General features: G+C 48.9%; 1 protein-coding gene across 1 annotated transcript in view; it reads right to left on the reverse strand.

Annotated features, from left to right (window-relative positions):
* The window catches only part of MYO1E (myosin IE), a 194131-nt gene continuing 174132 nt past the window's right edge, over positions 1 to 19999 (reverse strand). The window contains exons 23-28 of the mRNA XM_080807694.1: positions 19364 to 19510; positions 18361 to 18518; positions 17143 to 17235; positions 14431 to 14632; positions 4280 to 4449; positions 1 to 1081 (exon numbers count right to left, since the gene is read on the reverse strand). Of these exons, the coding sequence (XP_080663820.1) occupies positions 1005 to 1081; positions 4280 to 4449; positions 14431 to 14632; positions 17143 to 17235; positions 18361 to 18518; positions 19364 to 19510 (847 nt within the window). The 3' untranslated portion in view covers positions 1 to 1004. The remainder of the gene's footprint in view (positions 1082 to 4279; positions 4450 to 14430; positions 14633 to 17142; positions 17236 to 18360; positions 18519 to 19363; positions 19511 to 19999) is intronic.

Below are 19999 nucleotides of genomic sequence, written 5' to 3' on the forward strand. Positions count from 1 at the left end.
AGGTGGTTCATTGGTTCCTTTATTTATTTAGGAGGTAGCGGGAGAGACAGAGGACAGAGGAAAATTACCTACAGGGCAAGGGTTGAGGAAGGTTTGCAGGGGCTGGGCCAAAAGCAGTAACACTGATGCTATAGTTGAAAAGGAGTAGTGCACATTTGTAAGTACCTGGTGGGAGTCTGGTAATAAAACCTACCTTATGAATAAGTACAGTGGAATACTACTTAGTACATTCATACATGTTTCTACCATCTTCAGATTTTTATATACAGTATATGATCTGTTTTTATAAATGTACAGCTTGAAAAAAAGAGATCCTTCTTATAATAGGTACAGCATCAAACACAAAACCAACATGGGCCAGCCACATTCCAACTGAAGACCCAGAGAAAGCAAGGCCAACAGCCCAGCCCCCAGCCCCTGCTCAGCCCGGCAGCTGGATGGTCCCGGAGAAGCGTAACCCAGCACCCTCTGCACCCGTGGACTCCGCAGGTCATGCCGGCCCTCGGCGTCTGCACGGGACGTGCCCGCTCCTGCCAAGCCCAGCCTGCAGAGGGCAGGTCCTCCCTGAGGGAAAGTGGCAGAGAGGAATGTGTGTGTCAGGTAAGGAAAAGAGGGATGAAAGCAATGTGCTCTTTGACTAAAGGCACTTGTCAGCGGCCGCCTACAGCCGTTCCCTGGGCCTGGGAAGCCAGCGGGTGCTGTTCCGACAGAGCCAACAAGGTCTGAGTGGACCTTGTCTGTCCTCTCACCAGGTTTAAATACAATAAATAAATCTTAGTAGGTGGCTGTTTTGCCCTCCTGGGCTCCTATGAGTAGGGCCACCTTTTAGGATCGTTTATGGAGTGACACTCCCTATCCCCAACCCAGCATATCATTGTCCTCCATGGGGAAGGTGCCAGAAAAAGGAAGCAATTGCTCGCTATGGATCAGAAGGAGAACCCCAAAACGTCCCCTTCCCTGTCTGGAGCGCCTTCACTCCAGTGAAGTCAGAGTCTCTGTGCACCTCAGATCTTGGTCACATAGTTGTTGGGGAACAGGCCCTGCTTGCCTCGTAGTCGACCTGTCCACCAGCCAGAAGGATCTGCAGGAGACAGAGATGGCGAGAGTGAGGGTGAGCAAGGTAGGCCTGCCTGGGCCAAACACACCCCGCTCCTGTGGGTGCAACACGTGGGGAAAGGTGGTTTGGCTCCCTCCATCTGCATTCTTTGTCCTTTTTACTTATTTTTAAAGATTTTATTTATCTGAGCAAGAGAGAGTGAGAAGTGGAGGGAGAGGGAGAAGCAGACTCCACTGAACAGGGAGCCTGACATGGGGCTCCATCCCAGGACCCTGAGATCATGACCGGAGCAGATGGCAGCCACTTAACTGACTGAGCCATCTAGGGGTCCCCTTTATTTTCTTTTAAATGAACGAGTCTGTTGTGAAAAGTAACCCCTCCCCCACAGCAGATACAGACCACTCAGGGTCCTCTTTGAGCAAGAACCTGCTGCTCCCACGTGAGGCTTCGCTGACAGCGTCCCGCTCTCAGCCCTCCAGGACTGCCGGGCCTCTGAGATGAGGCTGATGGCTCCCCTTGGAGCCCAGGCACGCCGAGCCTAGTCGGGGACCATGACAGGGCCCCCAGCCCTGCCTCACCACTTTTCCTCACACAGGGCTACTCCCCCATCACACCTTTCCGACTCCTTCCTCCAGCGCAGAATGTTTCTGGAAGAACCTGATCTGCAACACCTCCCACCTTAATCCCAGGCCCTCCACCAGGAGTAGGTACGTGGTCTGCATTCTCTCAGACCCTCTTCTGTGACTATAACCACACACACACTCATTTTAAACAGAAACGGGCCACTCTATCTTATTATTCTGCATCTTGCTTTTCAATACTATTTAACAGGTATTGTCTTTCCACGTCCGCATCTCATTTTTAAACAGCTGCATTATACCAAGATTTATAGACCCATTTCCTGATTGATGGACACTTGTTCCCTCTTTTTCCACTACTGATGGAATCAGTGTCCCTACCTATATCTTTATGTCTGTGTGCAAGCAGGTCTACAGGAGAGATTCCTGGCTCAAAAAATATAGACCTTTTATTCCGTAAGACAATATAACATTGTTATAATAGGTAACACTCTTCTGTGTAGTTTCAGAAGTACGAAAGCAGGGCGTCGGGTTGGCTCAGTTGGTTAAGTGTCTGACTGTTGATTTTGGCTCAGATCATGATGTTTCATTTATCTATTTTAGATCTTTAATTCATCTGGTATTTGTTTTGTGTACGAGGTAGAGCCCTAACTTTATTTTCTTTTCAAAATGAAAAGTCATTGTCTCTCCTTTCTCCTGATTTCAAATGCCACATTTATCCTAAACACCTGTATATACATGGGTCTGTTTCTGGATTCTATTCTGTCCCGTTTTCCTGTATTCACACTGCACTGCACCCATTACAGTGACAATTTATAGCATTTTCTGAGAACTTCTAGGACTCGACATTTTCCACAAATATGTAATTGTTTTGATTAAACCCCAAATACGTGTTATTTCTAGAAAAATCTGAGATATTTAGAAATGAAAAGAAAGCAATACTCAAAATTCAACACTTAAGGAGACCACCTATGAATACGTGAATATATACATACACCCAGATAGCCATCTGTTTTATATTTTTACAAAAATGAGACTATAGTCCACAGTCTATAACCTTTTTCCTTTTTCCCATGAACATTTTTTTCCATTTCAATAAGTATACCATACTACTGCATCATTATCTCTAACAGAAATGTCATCAAAGTTCACTGAAGGGATAGAGCAAAGCTTATTTAGCCAATCTTTGTTACTGGGTAACTGGTCATTTCCATTATTTTTGCTGAACAAAGCTGGTGATAAAAATGGTTTGTGTTTACTAAGCATTTACTTCAACCTTTATTTGGACTCTGACACCTTCTAGGAAGGATACTAAATGGCTAAAATATTGAAACCTATAGCAAACTAGATGGCTCAAGGAGGTCAAAATAATGCCAAGAAGCCATTTAGAAGGAGGTCAGTCCAGGCACCTACAATCTCCCGAGTGAGCTCCTGTGGTGAGGGAATGGCTTAAAAACACCATTCCCGGAACTGTCCTTGGCCACCTCTTCCTGAAGGCTAAACTCAACCAAGGCCCACTTCACTCAGGCTGTCCTTGCTCTGCTTGTAACGGATGGCTCCGCACCGTCCACAAGTCCTCCTGAGCCTGACATTCAGGGCCCTCCTCCAACAGGCTACGCCCAGCGTCACGTGGTCTCCTGTGACACCCCCGAGGGATCCTGCCGCTGTTGAGCGTCGGTTCCTTTTCCTAAAATGACCTGCTCTTTCTAACCTCTCTGGCTCTCTGTCTCTCCCCATTCCTCACCACAAATGCCATTTCCTTCACGGTGCTTTTTTAACATCCTAAGTCAGCCGTTACCTTATTCTTTTAAAGATTTATTTATTTGCTTTGGAGCAGGGGAGGGGCAAAGGGAGAAGGAGAGAGAAGCCCAAGCAGATTCCCCTCTGAGCAGGGAGCCTGACATGGGGCTCAATCCCACAACCCTGAGATCATGACCTGAGCCAAAATCAAGACACTCAACCAACTGTCCTACCCAGGTGCCCCGGAGTTATCTTTTTAAAAAACTTCCATAAGCTACTGTTTGGTCATATGTATATTATATTCTAGATGATCATCTCTACCAAATTAATGAAGCATTCAGCCAAGCCCACAGACTACTTTTACAATAGATGTTCTAGGTTGCTTCCCTGGCTCCCATTCCATCTACTTTCCATATGAGGAGGCCATCAAGTTTGGGTGGGATAGGCCTAACTCCCGTTTTCTACAGAAGTCCCTGCCATGCCTAACCTACTACAGGTACAGCCCTTGTCTTGCTACAGAGATTCAGGAATGGGCACACAACCAATTTGGTCTAATCAGAGTGAAACCTAGGGCTTTTGTCCAATGGCTAAGAGAAGTTTCAGAGATAAAGCAAATTTCAGACATAGTCTGATATTGCTGGGACTGATGCAGCCATTTTGCTGCCATGAGGGAAAACAGCCAAGAAGGGAGCAAATACAAAGAAGGTGGAGCTGAAAGAAATATTTAAAGAAAAAAAAAAAAATTGGAGCCTTGATCAAACTGAGCCTGAAGCCTAGCCTTTTGCTACAAGTTTCAGTTAGAACAGTCTATAAATTCCCTTCGTGTTTAAACTAGTTCTTACAGCAATGTGACCAAATGTTCTTTAGGAGGCTGTCCCAGCCAGCCAGCCAACTATGCACTTACCTTCTTTGATAATATCGATAATGTCATTGGCATTGAAGCTGAGTTCATCTGTGTCCTGAGCATCATAGGCATAGAGAGCCTTGCACTGTGGCACCTGAGGCTTAGGCTTGGGCTGGGGCTTAGGTCTGCCCCCAGCTGGGGGAGGCCGACTGCTCGTTTGTCTCCGGACACTGTGGATAGAATGCAGGCAAGTAAGAGATGGGAGCTAACAGAAGGTACCACTGTGTGCTGGTCTGGAGCACGGAGCCAGCACTGGCCTGAAGTTCAAATCCACTTCAATCCACCAGAAGATACGCCAATTCCCAAGCTTTCTCTGAGAATAAAAATACTGCTCACAACTTTGGAGACAGAACTCTTGCCAGTGCCCCAGAAGCCTGCAGGTACCTTTCCTCAACAGCAATCCTTCTCAGAATCAACCATCACCCTGCATTCTGTATTAATAATTCTGCTTTTCTTTGTGTTTTCACCATACACACAAGTATCCCTAAATAGTACACATGGTTTTTGCCTGTTTAACTGGATAAGAGGAATCACGTTCTCTTTTTTTTTTTAGATGGGGGGGAGGGACAGAGGGAAAGAGAATCTTAAGCAGGCGCCACGCCCAGTGCAAAACCTGACGCAGACCTTGATCTCACGATCCTGAGATCATGACCTGAGCTGAAATCATGAGTCCGATGCTTAACCGATTGAGCCACCCAGGTGCCCCTGAAAGGAATCACATTCTCTACCATTCGCTCTATATTGAATATAGTGGCCATGCACTCTCAGGACCTCAATGTCTTCCACGGCACAAATATGTCACCATTTACTTTTCCAGTTCCCTGTCAATGCTCATTTGGGATGATTTCAGGTTCTAGTATTGTGAAAAATAACAATAAAAACAAAAACACTGCTTTGAATACTTCCGCCCTGCTGGTGAGGCTCTGCAGAGGCAGAGGTGGGTAGGCAAGTACCATGGGCTGTGGGGCAGCATCCGGGCCTCTGCCCGCTGGATGCCAGGAGCACCCTCCTTTCCTCGTGGCCTTTGCAAAACCATCTCCAGCACTAGCTCCCTCACCTGCATCTTCTAGCTTTAAATGGAAGGAGGGCATGGATTGCGTGGAGCACTGGGTGTCCTATGCAAACGATGAATCAGGGACACACATCAAAAACTGATGATGGACTGTATGGTGACTAACAAATGAAAATGAAAACGTATTCTTTCTACACACTATACTACCCCAGCCGCCCTTCATACATTGTCTCAAAGGCAAAGTGCTATATAGCTCGAGATCTTTAATCTGAAACAACTCTTTGTTAAATATGTTCATACAAGGCATTTAGAATAAAAAGTAGCAAATGTTTTCTTTCCCACTTTGCCTGAGGACGAAACCAGGAAAAGCCCACATTCATTTGCTCACAAAACAAACATAAATTGATGATTTCTTCTCTGAGAAATTGGGCTGTACTCAACTCAGTGGGGCTGGCTGTTTGGCTTGGCCAGGTGTGTTCTTACCTGCGGCAGGAAGGAGGAGAAGGGAGAGTCTTCCCCCATCGCAACCTGAGTTGTGAAGCGGAAAGGCACACCCACTTGGACCTGTGCTCTCAGGAGGCCAGGGCTGCTCTGTTTGCTGAGGTCCCTTGATAACAGATGCTCACTGGGGGCTGATGAGCAGGTTAGATCATGAGGGGGTATCTGGGTGTGTTGGGGGGGTGGTCCTGACTGCCAGCTGGGTGGCGTAGGACTGCTGCTGTCAGGGGTGGGCTTTCAGGGGGCTGCCTAGGGCTCCCTGTGTGGGTGGGGAGCAAACCCCAAGGTTACTCAGGCTCTACTCTTAGGTCAACCACTGTCCCCACCTACCATCAAACACTTTTTTTTCATCATAGAGGAAAGGCATCTTGTAGATCATTAGCATGACATCATTTCCTCCCTAGTCAATTGGAAATCCCCATTCCCTGCTCGAGAAATGCTTGCTTCTCTGAAAGCTGGCCAGGCAAGCAGGCTTTTAATTAAGCAACCTATATATTAGGGATGTGTCAGCATCTGGTTAATAAGAGCCATTAGCCTGGATACCAGAAGTCATCTGATTTCCCAGCAACAAGGAAGGGAGGGCGCGGAGGAAGGGTGTGCATTACAGTACCCTGGGAGGGAGGAAAGCTTCCAGGCTGCTAGTTCTAGGATGCATGCATTCTCTCTCCCTCTCTCTCTTTCTCCCCCGCCAAATACTCATAGATGGAGATCTGACGTCTCTCAAGTCTGGGGGTGGGGGGGGGTGGGGGGGAGGGGAGAGGAGGGTGGAGCTTACCAACATTAGTGCAGTTGATGAGGCATCTGAGCTCGAGAGTAGTGGGACTGAGGTGTAGTCCCGGAGGAAAAGGGGCAAGTAGGGTCTCTTAGTGGGGAGAAAAAGGTGGATGATCGTCTGAAATGTACGACTGTCCTTCCTGCAGCAATCCTGGGTGTCACCCCCTGGCTGCTCTGCCCAGTGCCTCCAGCTTCGACCAAGCCCTGGCAGTTCCTCTTCCCTTACGTCTTTGCTGCCAGCTGCCTCCTTCCTGGGCTCCCTGAATAACCCCCAACTCAGTGTCTATTAGATCACTACACCCTCCACTAAAAATCCTGACAGCTTCTCCCTGCCCTTGGGAAATAGACCAAGACCCTGCATGGGGCCCACAAAATCCCTGCCAAGTGTGGCCCCTGCCGGCTTCCAGCCTCAAGTCCTGCCGCAGGCCACACTGGTACCTTCCTACCTCTCTTTACGAGCCCTGGTTGGGGTCGGGACACCTTATTCACATACTCCTGGCTTATGTCATCTTTAGGGGACCAATGCTTTCCCTCTAAGATTAGGAACAAAACAGGGATGCCAGCTCTCACCACTTCTGTTCCAAACTGCACTGGAAGCTCCAGCCAGAGCAATTACTCAAGAAAAATAAAAGGCATTTGGACTGGAAAAGAAGTAAAAATACCTCTATTCACAGATGAGATGATCTTGCATGTAGGAAGAAACCCAAGGAATGCACTAAAAAACTATTATAACCAATAAACAAGTTAAGCAAGATTAGAGGATACAAGGTTGAGGAAACAATTCCATTTACAAAAGGGTAGTCCTATTCATATGAAATATTCAGAGGAAGCTAATCTATAATGAAAGCAAGTAGATAAGTGGTTCCCGAGGGCTGGGGCTGAGGGTTGGGGGGAGGACGTTTCTTTCCGGGCTGATGAAAATTCTAAAATTAGACTATGATGGGGTGCCTGGCTGGCTCAGTCAGTACAGCATTGGACTCCTGATCTTGGGGTCATTTGTGTGAGCCCCATGTTGGGTATAGAGTTTACTTAAAAAAATTTTTTTTAATTAGATTACAATGATGGTTGTATAGCTCTGCACCCAAATACTGCTCAATGGTACTTTAAATGGGTTGATTTAAGAGTCTATAAATTATATCTCAAAACTACTTCAAGAAAAAACAACAAAGTAAATCACATAGACCCCTTTTGGCTTGGCGGCTCATTGATACCCAGAGTGACCTCAGCCAGTCTGTCCGCCCAGGGGAGCTGGATGTCCCAGAACCAGGGCTGGCTGGCAGAAGAGATGGGGGAGAGGAGGACTATTTAGACACCTGTGCGAGCACAGCCATTGCATGGTATTTGGTCCCAAGGCATCAGAGGATACTTCCTTAGGATAAGTCAAAGTAACATCAACCAAAATAAAAGCTTAGGGGATACCGGGGGTTTAGATTCCCTTGCAGGCCATTGGCAATAGTGGGCTTGGTTGTCCCAGGCCCTGGCCCATGGCTACCGTGCTTCAGCAATCTACAGCCATCTAGTGATTTAGCTGCCTTGCCTAAACAGGGCTCATAGTACTCCACATTCGGGAGCAGGGAGAGTCCGGGCAGCTTTGAGATGAGGTATTGAGTGCTGGGGAGCAGAATGTGGACTGGGGGGCTGAGTTTGAGGGGGATGGCTGTGGAGGTGGGGGACAGCTTCGCATTTTGCATCAGGGAAGTGTCTGTGTAGACAACCAACCCTGCGGTCACTGTGATCTGGCTCTTCCCCGTTTCAGTGTCCTCTGTGACCAGAAAGGAGCACAACTCTCCAGTGAGGCAGCCAGTCAGATCCAAGTCCCTGCAGCCCCATTCTCCCATCTCAATTTGTTTCCACCCTTCTTGTGCGACTCAGCAGAAAGGCGGGTCACCTGGGAACCCCTTCCGGCAGCAGTAGGAAGTCAGACCAGTTCGCCTCAGCCGTGGCTGCTCCGGGCAAGACACGGTGCTGGGCATCTTCACAGGCCCTGCTTCATGGCACCCGCACACACCTTCCTGGTCCCGGGGTCTGTCCTGTCTCCACGCCCCACCGGGACTGCTCACTCTAACGCTCAGATGCTTTCTAGTATGCTCTCTACAAACTCCACTGTCAGATGTACGACGGAGCCCAGGACATCTGTGCCAATGACGTGATGGCTGCCTCTCCGTTTTACCACAGCGTAGACCCAGAAACCAGTCCAGAGCAACAGCCATTGCCCCTGCTGTCTTAGCCTCAGCCTTCAACCCACACAATCCCCTTTGCATCACTAGGTGGCGATCCTGTGTAATCAATAATGAGGAAAGAGAAGGTCTACCAGCTGCCAGGAATTGATTAATGAGGCCTTTCAGGGGCCCCGAAGGCCTCCACGAGCAGCCCCAGGTCGAGTGGTCAATGCCAGGAGGAAGGGATCTGGGCCCGCTCACCCAGCGAACTGAAACGGACTCAGTCTGGCCCAGGGGAGGAGGATGCTACACATGGCAAATTCTGCAAGTCAGCTCATAAACACAGCCATTGTCACAGATGAGAGCGAACACAGCGACAATTTTGAATAAATTACAAGCAAGACAATACATACTCAAAACTCCCTAATTATTCCTAATTATTCTCCCACATTTTACTTCTGTCTACGTGCTATGTTATCAATGTCTGGCTGCTCGAGCATGGCGGGAACACTAGTCTCGATGGTGTGCGGCTGCGCATCTCTTCCCAACTCTGGCCCTTTTATCTCCAGAGAGCCAGCCGCACACCAGCACGCTGCTGTCCCCACTCGGTCATGGTGGCCCCTGTTCACTGGTCTACAAGCGTCCTGCCTAAACTGGTTTTGTTAACACACAGGTAGGAGTTAGATTGTTCTGGTACCTCTGGTGTTTTAGGACATGTGCCCTCCTAATAAGCTTTACGTGACTGAGAACTGTTACAAAAGCAATTCTTTCATGGGGATCATGGGGGTTGGGGCAAGAATTCCAGACCCTCCCTAAGTTATTTTGCACTTTATACATCCTAATGGTGAGTTCTAAAACTCCACATCACCGAGCTCATTCAGCATTTCCTTCTGGGTAACTTCGGTGCAACGTAATCCAGTTTCCCTACAGCGACTTGACCCATCCTTACCATTTGAGTGTATCTCTTCCCCACGAGGAAAACAAGCACACGGGGAAGGTGAGCTATGGCAACTTGCTTTCACAGCACATCGTTCTTTGGAGGAGGGCACCAGACCTCGGGTGCAATCCATCTTAAACCACCCCACAAGGTTTCCCGAGTCCTCAAGCGCCTCCCATCCAAGTTGCTGTTCACGAACCACACCACAGGACAAGCCCCGTGTTCCTGACTGGGGAAGACCAAGGGGGGGGGGGTGCTCTGCCTGGAGACCTCAGGCCGCCGACCCACAGCTGAACCCTCACGGACAGCTGCCCAGTCTCACAAGAGAGCAAAGCCCCAGATGACGTCAATGAGGACAAGGCTATCTGCAGTTGAGTGTTTGTGCCTTTGCTCTCCTCCGGTAACGCCTGTTACTGCCCGTAGGACGCGAGCTGTCACTGGGAAAGGAGCAAAGGATGTTTAACAAGAACGCCTCCCCCACTCTGGCCCAAAGCCTGCAATGCCTGAAGCTTCCACCCGTATGGAGTCCAGAGATCTGAGTTCCTGAGAGTAAAGCCGCCTTTCAGTCCTGGTAGAACGGGAGTATTTCCCGGTAAGACTGTAGCACATGGACAACAGTAATAAAACCAATACAAATCAACACTTGCCATTTGCAAAGCCCTTATTTCGTCTTCAAGACACCCTGAGAAGTGGGCTTTAACCTGAGATTATTATCCTTACGACGCAGGTGAGGACCCCAAGGTGTGGAAAGATGCCATGACAAACAGGAAGGGACACAGCTAGTGATGAGGGAAGCGATCGGTGTGTCCAACGTGTGGCCCAGAGCAGGCATGGGGCTCCGTGAATATCTGATGCCTGAATCAGTGAAGGACTAACAAATGAAATGGGACCGACACCCAGTCCGTCCCTGCAGCTGTGACTCCTATGCTCTCTGCACACCGCCAGGCCACCTTCTGTGGGCGTCTCCGCTGCTCCCACACCTCTGGGGCAGCTGGGTGTACCTAGCTGATCCCAGGGTGAGCTGAGATTAAGTTTTCTAGTATCACCCCTTTGTTCTGCAGATGTGAGATTTATGTCTTGAAATTCCAAGAAGGAAAATAATGGCATTTTATTTCATTGGCTCTTTAAAATATACTCGGTTCCAAAAGGTTGAATCTATAAACATTACTGGAAATGTGGGAATGGATGCCAGGAATTCCTAAGCCTCATGTCTGCCTGGGCCAGGATACGGCTGCTGCTCCTGTAGATTATGGGTTGAGAAATATTGCTATTGGACACTTGTTGGAAATTTTAAGCCCCTTGAAAATATGACTCCATTAGGAGAATCTTGTCAAGAGACACACAGGCAGCATTTGAATTTTTCTATCGATCCCTCCCCTTTGTGGCATGGCCAGAAGCCCCAGCTCTGAGCACTTTCAATATTTTTCGGCTTCTCTGGAGTATCTCAAAATTTCGTGAAGTTGCCCTCTCATGAAATGGCCCACGGGATTAAAGAGGCCAACCAAAAAGACAGTGTTCCTAGGAAGTCAGGACAAAGGGTGATGAGTGAATTGTTTGTATGACTCTTGCTTAACCTGTTCTCTTTCCTGAGGATCGGGAAAGATCTTGAACCTGCATCAGACATTTCAAATGGTATGCCGAGAGACTGCAGCATACCTCCTCTCTCAGTCTACTCAGCCAGTGACAATGAGGATGCCACCAAGAATAGCTCCCGTGTCACAAACACGGCAAGGCGAGGGGAAAGAACCCAGTTAGGATGGTAATTTAGTGAAGGCTTTGTGCTCCCTCCAGAAAACCTGGCTGAACCTAAAATAAACTGACCGAGACTTTCCAGAATTAACTTGAGGTGCTAATTACACCATTTGATTTTATCCACATTACATGATCCAAAAGAAATGATTGCTTCTGCTAAATGCATCCATACAGAAAAGTGCACTGGGGGTGGGAGAGGGAAAAGGAAGATAAGCCCAAGAGTGTGAACGCCCAAGCAGAGAAAGACCACCATTATCTGGTTTTTATGGATCGGCACGTTCAAGGTCAATGTTTGGAGCTGTGATGTATACAGCAGTGTTCATGTTTGTGGAAAGATTTGGGATCCCAGAGTCTGCTGTTTGCTCCAACAGGCTGCTGTGAAACGAACGCAATTCGTGTTTTCTTGGCAAAGAGCAGCTGTTAAAGGCAGCTGACCCCGCGACTCCCAAAATGCCTCAGGCATGTGTCTCAGGCCCGTATAAGGTCTCTGATCACATTAGAAATTATTTTAATTTTCCCTTCATGTGTTTTAGAAATGAAATCCAAAGAAGCAGCTCAGCCCTTTGACCGGCATGTGATTTTTCAAGGAATGTTGGCATCATGGCAGATCTCAGGGTGCAAAGGAGAGGCTGGCTGGGATTCTTGTAGCTACCGGGGTGGAGAGCGCCGGGCAAGAGGACACGCACCACAGGAGGCCAGGAACAGCCTCCTTCCTGGGAGACGGGTGCAAAGGTGCCGTCCCCATCCAGCCTCACGGCCATTGCCAAGCCAACGTCACATATGCCTGATATGCCATCACGTATGCCGAGACCCAGAGGTGGCAAAGGGCGTGACAAGACTTAAATGGGGAGCCAGGCAGCCGAGGGCTGGAAGGGAGCAGCCTCAGTTAAGACACAGTGTTCCTAAATTGCCTGCTTTTGGCTGACAGATGCTCCCAGTTGGCTGGTGTGCAAGTCTGTAACTTGCAAAGCAGGGCTGGAAAGATGGTCTTGCTTGCCAAAGTGAAAGCAAGTAGGAAGCTAACAGACAGAGCTAAGAGATTTGGTGCATTTTGTTGATGGATTTTCATCCCCTGCCTACGTGGGGACATCAACCCAGGCCCAGGAAGGGCTGCTGGACTATTTTCACTATGTCCATCCATCCGGAGAGCATAGGTCTGGGTTATGGACTAAAAATCCTAGCGCCTCGACAGCACCCTTTGAATTCACTTGTCCACAGAATCTTCCCTGGCTTTATCAACGAGACAACAGATGCCTTCAGATGAGCGGTTTTCAAAATGTGGTCCCTGGATCAGCAGCAACAGCATCTGAGAACTTGGTAGAAATGGGAATTCTTGGGTACCGTTCTGGACCTGCTAAACCAGACACTCTGGAAGTGGGCCAGGAAATTCTCCAGGTGATTCTGTGCGCATTAGAGTCCGAGAACTACTGCTTTGACCACGCCCCAGTCAGGTAGGCCGGGATCGCTGGAGCCGGCGGGGGGCAGCTAGTCTACACACGCGTGGCGGTAGGCGGGGAGAGACCCGGCGAAGGGCGGCAGCCCCTCTACTCACAGCCGTCTGTAAAAAACAGCTGCTTTCATATCTGGAGCCCAAATGAGGGGAGACTAGCCGGCGGAAAAGGAACCCCAGGAGAGCGTGGTTACTTTCATAAGAGCTTCGTGGTCTTTTCGAAGGAAGCTGACAAGGCAGGAAAAACATCCTGTAATGGGGCCTAGGAGGGGATGGGAGGAGCTGTTGTTTCTCTCCTGGCACGGCTCTATGTCATACACACGTCTCCTGACCAGACGTGAAACCTCATCATTCTAAAGACAAGGAGAGAATGGAAAGTGGAGGCGGGCCCCAGGGAGGGGAAGAGGGGCCTGGAGTAGGCCCATTCTGGGGTTCAGCAGGGAAAAACTACTCCACCACTGAGGATCATGGGGGGTGGGATGACTCCTTCCAAGTCACAAGTTCAACCACCATGAGCTAACGGTTGTATCACCGTCACCGCCATCCCCGTCGTCAAGCTGCGGCTGACCGAGCAGCCCCTTACATGTCCGGTACGCTGCCAGGCGTTTTATGGACATTCTTTCTGGTCCTCCCAACAACCCTGCCAGCCTGGTGGTAGCACACCGGGCCCGGATGAGGAAGACGGAACTCACAGAGTGGATGCAGCAGGTCCAGTGTTGGAGGGGTTAACAGGGATTGAGCTAAGATGCTCGCCCTGATCTGGTGTTTGACAACATCACTCTACAGTTATTTCTGCCTGGTTATTTCCATCTACTCTGTACCTGAACACTTCAGGGGACAAGGCGCTCCTTACAGACCAGGGCAGTTCACCTTTGGGCTTCTAGAATGCTCTTTTGTTCACCAATGTCAAAATCGACCTCCTGGCAGAGCTCACTGACTTGTCTTAAAGTTGGCCTGTCTTATGCCCCGTGACTCCGCAGGACGTGTCTAACCCGCTTTCCACACCGAGGACCCCTTGGGATATCAATATAGAGTTCCAGAAGTCTTTCCTTCCTCCAGCTAAAAACCCTGGGTTTCTTTTTACCAGTCTTCACTTTCAGTTCCAGAAAGGCAGATAGGCTCTCATTTTGAGGCCCTGAAGATCTGTACACATAAGAACATCCACACCTTAATAGAAGGTTGGGATGTCATCCTTCGGTTTCTAAGAGCGCCCTGAGCTGTAGGGCTTATGCCACTGCCTGTACGGAGATCAAAACCCCATCATTCCTCAGCCCTGCCAGACAGCAAGACAGGTCACAGAGAAACTGAGTCTCAGGGCTGAAGGGGACCCTCTTCTGAGGTTCACAGTAAGCCGTCTCCAGAGAAGGAACTGTGTGCTATCAACCTGGCTGTACTTCCAGAAATGTCTACCACGAGCCCCATGGCCTTGGCCTTGGCTCCCGGATTACAACAGGCAGGTGGAAAGCAACTGTAGAATCATTCAGAGACTGCCCAAAGAAATCCCTGGTCCTTGCTGTGATCGAGGGAGAGGGAGGTCGCCAGAGTCGTCTGGGGGGGTGGGACGCTTACCCGGCAGCACCCTGGTCTGGGACCTTCAGGAAATCCAAGCTCTCTGGCGTCTGGGACACTCGGTCTGAGCCGGTGGACTGTTGTCGCGGCAAGGGTGGGCGGGCCATGGAGGTGTAGAGACTTTTCTGATTTAACCTCTGGTTGCCAGCAGCATGGGGATGTGGCAGAAACTGGTTTTTGAGGACTCCATTCTGATGGTATCCTAAAGACAGGAGAAGGGGAGAAAACAACGTGTCCATTTCTGATCTTCTGGTAAAAGGTTCTCCAAATTCCTTCCATCTCTTAGCCAAGAGCAAGCTACTTAGCTTCTCTTGCCCTCTGTTTTCCCATCTGAAAATACAGAGGGCATGACTGCAAATAAATCGTGAGGAATCGAGCTACTACATCGTAAGGTGCCAAGCCAGTGGCTGGAACATAGCAGACACTCACACATGCTTGTTGAACCTCACATCAGAACAACCAGATGTTCAGTGTGTCAAAGCCCACATGCAAGGAAAGGTAAGCTTGCCATGTGTCGGCAGGCACATTCGTTGATCTAAGAATTATGACGTTAGGATTCAAGAGAGCTGGGAGGCAGCTCTTTAAACAGCTGGACATCCATTTTCAAGGGGCCAGCCTTTGGTGTCCTCTGCAGGAGCCGGCTGTGGGAGGTAGAGGGAGCACTCCACACAGGCAGGGGAAATGTGGCCGCTGGTTGCATCGGTACAGACATGGTAAGCTCTCTTAGCCAGACACCTGTTCCTAGTCAAGCTCACATTATCTGGTAAGTAACGGAATATGGTGATGGGCTCCAAGCCACAGGCCCTGGCTGAAAGGGGCATCATCATGCCATTGTGTATATGGTCTCTTCTCTCTTATCTCCTCTCTCACTGACAAATCTGGGCAAGAATGAAGGAGAACATGACTCCCCAAGGCACATTTTGGTGAACCAACCACAAAACCTCTTCCAAATGAATTAAGAACTCTTTGGTACGGACGGGATGGCCCTAGTTTATAAGAAACACAGGCCAGTCAAGTTTGGCTCTGCCTCTATTGGCTCTGTTGACCTTGAGCAAGATCTGTGACCCTTCAGTGTGTCAGTTTCTTCCTTAAGGAAACAAGGAGCCTGGTGAGCCCCTACTTACTGCCAAGGTTGTCAAGGAGAGGGGCGCGCTCTAATGGCTGTGATACTCCAAGTGAGAGGTCCACGGATGGGCCACTTGCCCTCAATGAGTTCAGAAATTAAGGATAAGCACTCAGAAACATTCACAGCAGTTTCGCAGACATGTTTCATGTCATTTGAATCCAGTAAGAAATTTGGGCTTCGATTTGACTGTTTTTAAAATTCCATTCTTCGAATAGTTTTTATTTTATCTTACAAAAGTATGGTTTGCAATGGGTTGAGAAAGAAAGAAATTAAGAAAAGAAAGAGGGAAAAAAAAAAAACCCAACTGATCTTGTTCCTTCACCACAGATAGTGTGAGAAAGGCTGATAAAAGGGATTCAGGTCCAACTGCCTCATTTTATTGATGGAGAAATGGTCATGTAGAGAGGTTGGGAGCCGAGCTCAAGGTCAGGTATTTGATCTAAGGCAACTTTGGCCAACCTAGCTGAGGCAAATGAGCTTTCCAGGTCTTCTGGCCAGGATCTTGCCCAGGGGAGGAGAGCTAGCACATAAGTAGTAACATAATCCTACACTGATTCTCTTAGGTTCTTCTGTGCTTGGATTTTCTTCAAGGGTGAAGGCAGAGGGGAGGAGAGAGATCTGGGCTAGACAGCATGGGGACTCCAGAAAAGATGAGAACTACTTTCTTACTGCTAGGCACGGGTGTTCGTGTTTTAGCACACAACAGGGAGACTACGGAGCAAGAGACAAAAGAAACACTTTTCGCCGCTTCCTCTGGACACGGCTACAAATGGGATTCCCTTGTGTGAGATGATTTGAGTTATGTGAGTGTGGTCCTAAGATGACCCCTTCAGACCTAGACGCGTAAGCTTATGAATACCAAATACTCTGGGGACAGTTCTTTATTGACTGAATTTGGTGAGTGACGGAAAAACATCTTGGAAATTTTGAGAGCGCTCTTAAAGCACTAAACGGGTTTTTATAGGCAAGAAATCTTGCATTTACTCAGGTTTGGATTTTATTGACCTGCATGCTGTAGTTTTATCATAAAAAATGAGAAATAGGAAATGTAAGACCTAAAAAATGTTTTGTGTCCATTTTGTAATTCTTTCAGATACTACTTCAGTTTTTAGACCATTTGTCCTAGAACCGATCTGACCAAAAATAAAAATCTTCTACTTAACTCATTAAGGTACCAACTAGTTGCAAAATATCCTTGTGATACTTGGCTGGAACTCAGTAGTGGGGTCGAGGTCACAGTTGGCAGGCTCCTAGCGCCAGGAGGGCCGCGTCCTATGACTGAAAAGCTGACAATATTCTGCTTGCTGCGGACAAGGAACTCCTTTTCCTCTTACTGATGTAAGAAGCCTTTCCTCAGGGAGTAATGCTGCTAGGTAATGAAATCCAGATCGTTGACTCCAGCATCACGAGCTCATACTTCTCCTGCATGTCGGGGTCACAAGCAGGGCCATTGTGTTGGTACTGAAATGGCTCACGGCCCGCTGATAGGAGCGCATTTACTTGCTTCTGGGTTTCTTTCCCAAATACGTCGTCCAAGGTAGGGGTCCCGATTAGCGGGCCTGTTCTAGGGCACACGTGTGGCTTACCTGGAGGGGGAGGGGCAGCTCTCATTGGGTAGTTGGCATTATGTGTCCCACCAGGATAACTTCTGTTTTGAGTGGTGTTCCTTCTGGTGGGACCTGAAATAAACAAGTGAGCAAAAGTCAAAATCAGCGCTGCTGGTTGGTTTTATGGCTTCTGCTAGTGGTTTGCTTATGGGAACCTCTGGCGAAGTGTGGAATCCGGGCTCCGGCCAGATCTGCAGGAGGTGGGAGTGGAGGAGGGATGTTTGAAGGAGAGACTGTCTTGGGAGCTCTTGGGCTGGAGGGGCCGGAAGGTATGTCCACGGAACTATGGTTTTGAAATGTTAGAGACCATGCCTTTACAAAGAGATATTCACAACCTTGTAACAGTGTTTCTAATTTTGTAGGCTTTCAAAAGAGAAAGAGGAGGGGGAGGGGGCACCTGGATGGCTCAGTTGGTTGGACGACTCCCTTCAGCTCAGGTCAGGATCCTGGAGTCCCAAGATCGAGTCCCACCTCCGGCTCCCCGCTGAGTGGGGAGTCTGCTTCTCCCTTTGACCCTCCCTCCTCTCATGCACGCCCTCTCTCTCATTCTCTATCAAATAAATAAAAATCTTGAGAAAGAGAGAAAGAGGGGTCATTTTCAGGTTCACACTCATGTTCCGAACACAGCACAGGGGCTGAAGGCGTGAGTGCTGCGGGTCACGGTCCCCAGTGTGCAGCGCTTTTCAGCGCTCACTCCACCTCTGCTTGGGTCAACAGCCTTTCCTGCAAGATCTTGAGTCTAGTCCTCCAATGACACAGACACCACGAAGGGTGAAAGCACACTTGTCCCCTTGACGCAGACACGAGGAGCTAGAAAACAAGCTGCAGCTACAGGGGGCATGGGGGGCAGGGGCGGGGCAGAGGACGTCTCTGCCAGGTCGTGTGTATTACAAAGGAAACCAATCAATAAGGTCTCAGGAAGGACACAAAGGAAGGTAGGATTAATCCAGCTGGAAGAGGGGTGCAGAGGGAATTCCTTGTAAAGTGAAGGGCTGAGGAAACGAGAACAGCGGAACTGACAAGGCATCAACAACACCGAAGGAAGGAGCTGGGTGTCAGGTCCGGGGGCAGGGGGAGGGTGGCGTGGTGGCCTGGCCTGCAGATGTGTGCACCCACCGTGAGCACTGGGCAAGAAGCGAGTCTGGTGCCAAGCAGGGGGAGGGAGGCTGAGGTGGGGGGGTGCCCGGGGACACTTACGGGAGTTCTTGGGCAGCCCCGGTCCGATGCTGACCTGCAGCACTTTGTTACTGGGCTTGAGGATGGCCAGGTCACCGAAGCCTTGGTGGAACTGCACTTGCCGGGAGCCCCCCGCACTCCAGGGACCCCAGTTCTCCTTTTTCAACTTGAGTTCAAGCCTGCGACAAGGACATTTGTGGGTAACGGGCAGGAACACAACAGTGAGAAAAATGCCGCTCGCGGACCCCAGCGTGGACTTCTGCTGCCGGGCAAGCATCTGGTAGAACGTGGCCGGCCCGGATGACGGCAGCCCACCTGGGGCCGTCAGAGGGGGACAACATCCATGGGTTTGGCACAGCGGCACGGTGAGCCACTGACCCCAGAGGCAGGAGAATGCAGGGCCCAGTGCCTGTGAGAAACCGACTGGTGAGGGAGGCAGCCCATTACAGGTACCAGCGTCACTCCAGGTGAACTCAGGTGCACCTGCCCAGGGGACAGCAGGAAGGGGACACTTTCCAGGCCACACCTACTATGATGTGTCACTGTGCCTCTGCGATTTCCCTTGGTCGTGCTCGGGGAGAACTGAGAGATGCCAGACACAAGAAAGCCCACATCTTCCTGGCACAGAAAGGGGTTATTATTTAATTAAATTCCCTTCCACACTAGCAACCAAAATCCAAATTGAAGGGAAGTTTACTCACAACTCCAAAACTACCCAGTTTTTTATTTTTCACACTGCCTATATGCCTGCATGACACAATTCCATAATCTGCTCTTTTCACTTGTATTTTCTTACGCCATAGGACAGAAAAAATCCTCATTTTAAGTAGCTGTCCATATCACTTCACAGAAACGCAGACCCATGGGGAGTCTTCGGCAGACTCCAGGACTGGCTGGGGTAAGTGGGGGCACAGCAGCTGGTCAGAGCCCTGCTCCACCCCCACATGCCTCCCCTCCTCAGCCTGGACCCCGGTGGGGGAAATCAAGCTTTACTCAGAAGTTTGGGCCCCAGGTCCCCACTTACGTATTGCTAAATTTCAGAGGTAGTTGCTTCTGGGTTTTTTCCTCATAACGCTTTGCTAAGAGGCTCAAGAATTCAGTTTTGAAGACGGACTCAAGCAAACTGTCATACTCTTGCTCATGAAGAATGAAAATGTCATCCTGCATAGTACTGAGAAGACATTGGAAAGACTTAATGAGTGTTGTGCTTCTGTTTACTTCCTTTTTTAACCCCCTGTAAGATAGCACCAGGTTTCTACAGTCTTGCCATAAGTGAAATCTCTAAAACAAAACACGATGATGAATTACATAATTGCTGAAATCTGCTTCCAAAGTAAGTTCATAACCCATCAAAAGCATAATCAAAATAAATCTCTCACATGACTTTTAAGAGCAGGAATTTAAGGACATCTTAGTCTGTATTGAAAAAAAAAAAAAAAGGACCCACTTTCAGATTCAACTTCTATGTTAAGATCATAAAAATCCAAACTTGCAAACTGAATGTGCCTGAAAATGAACAGTCCCACAGATGTGCCCAGTTAGTAGAATTTACAACACGGTTGTAGCTATTATACTAAATCCTAACTTGAAGCATTGTAGCTCAGTTATTAACGGGGAAACGGGTGTCCCGGGCTTTGCAGGCACTTACTAGGAAGTCTTT

The sequence above is a fragment of the Martes martes genome, assembly GCF_963455335.1.
Source record: "Martes martes genome assembly, chromosome: 7".
Classification (NCBI taxonomy): domain Eukaryota; kingdom Metazoa; phylum Chordata; class Mammalia; order Carnivora; family Mustelidae; genus Martes; species Martes martes.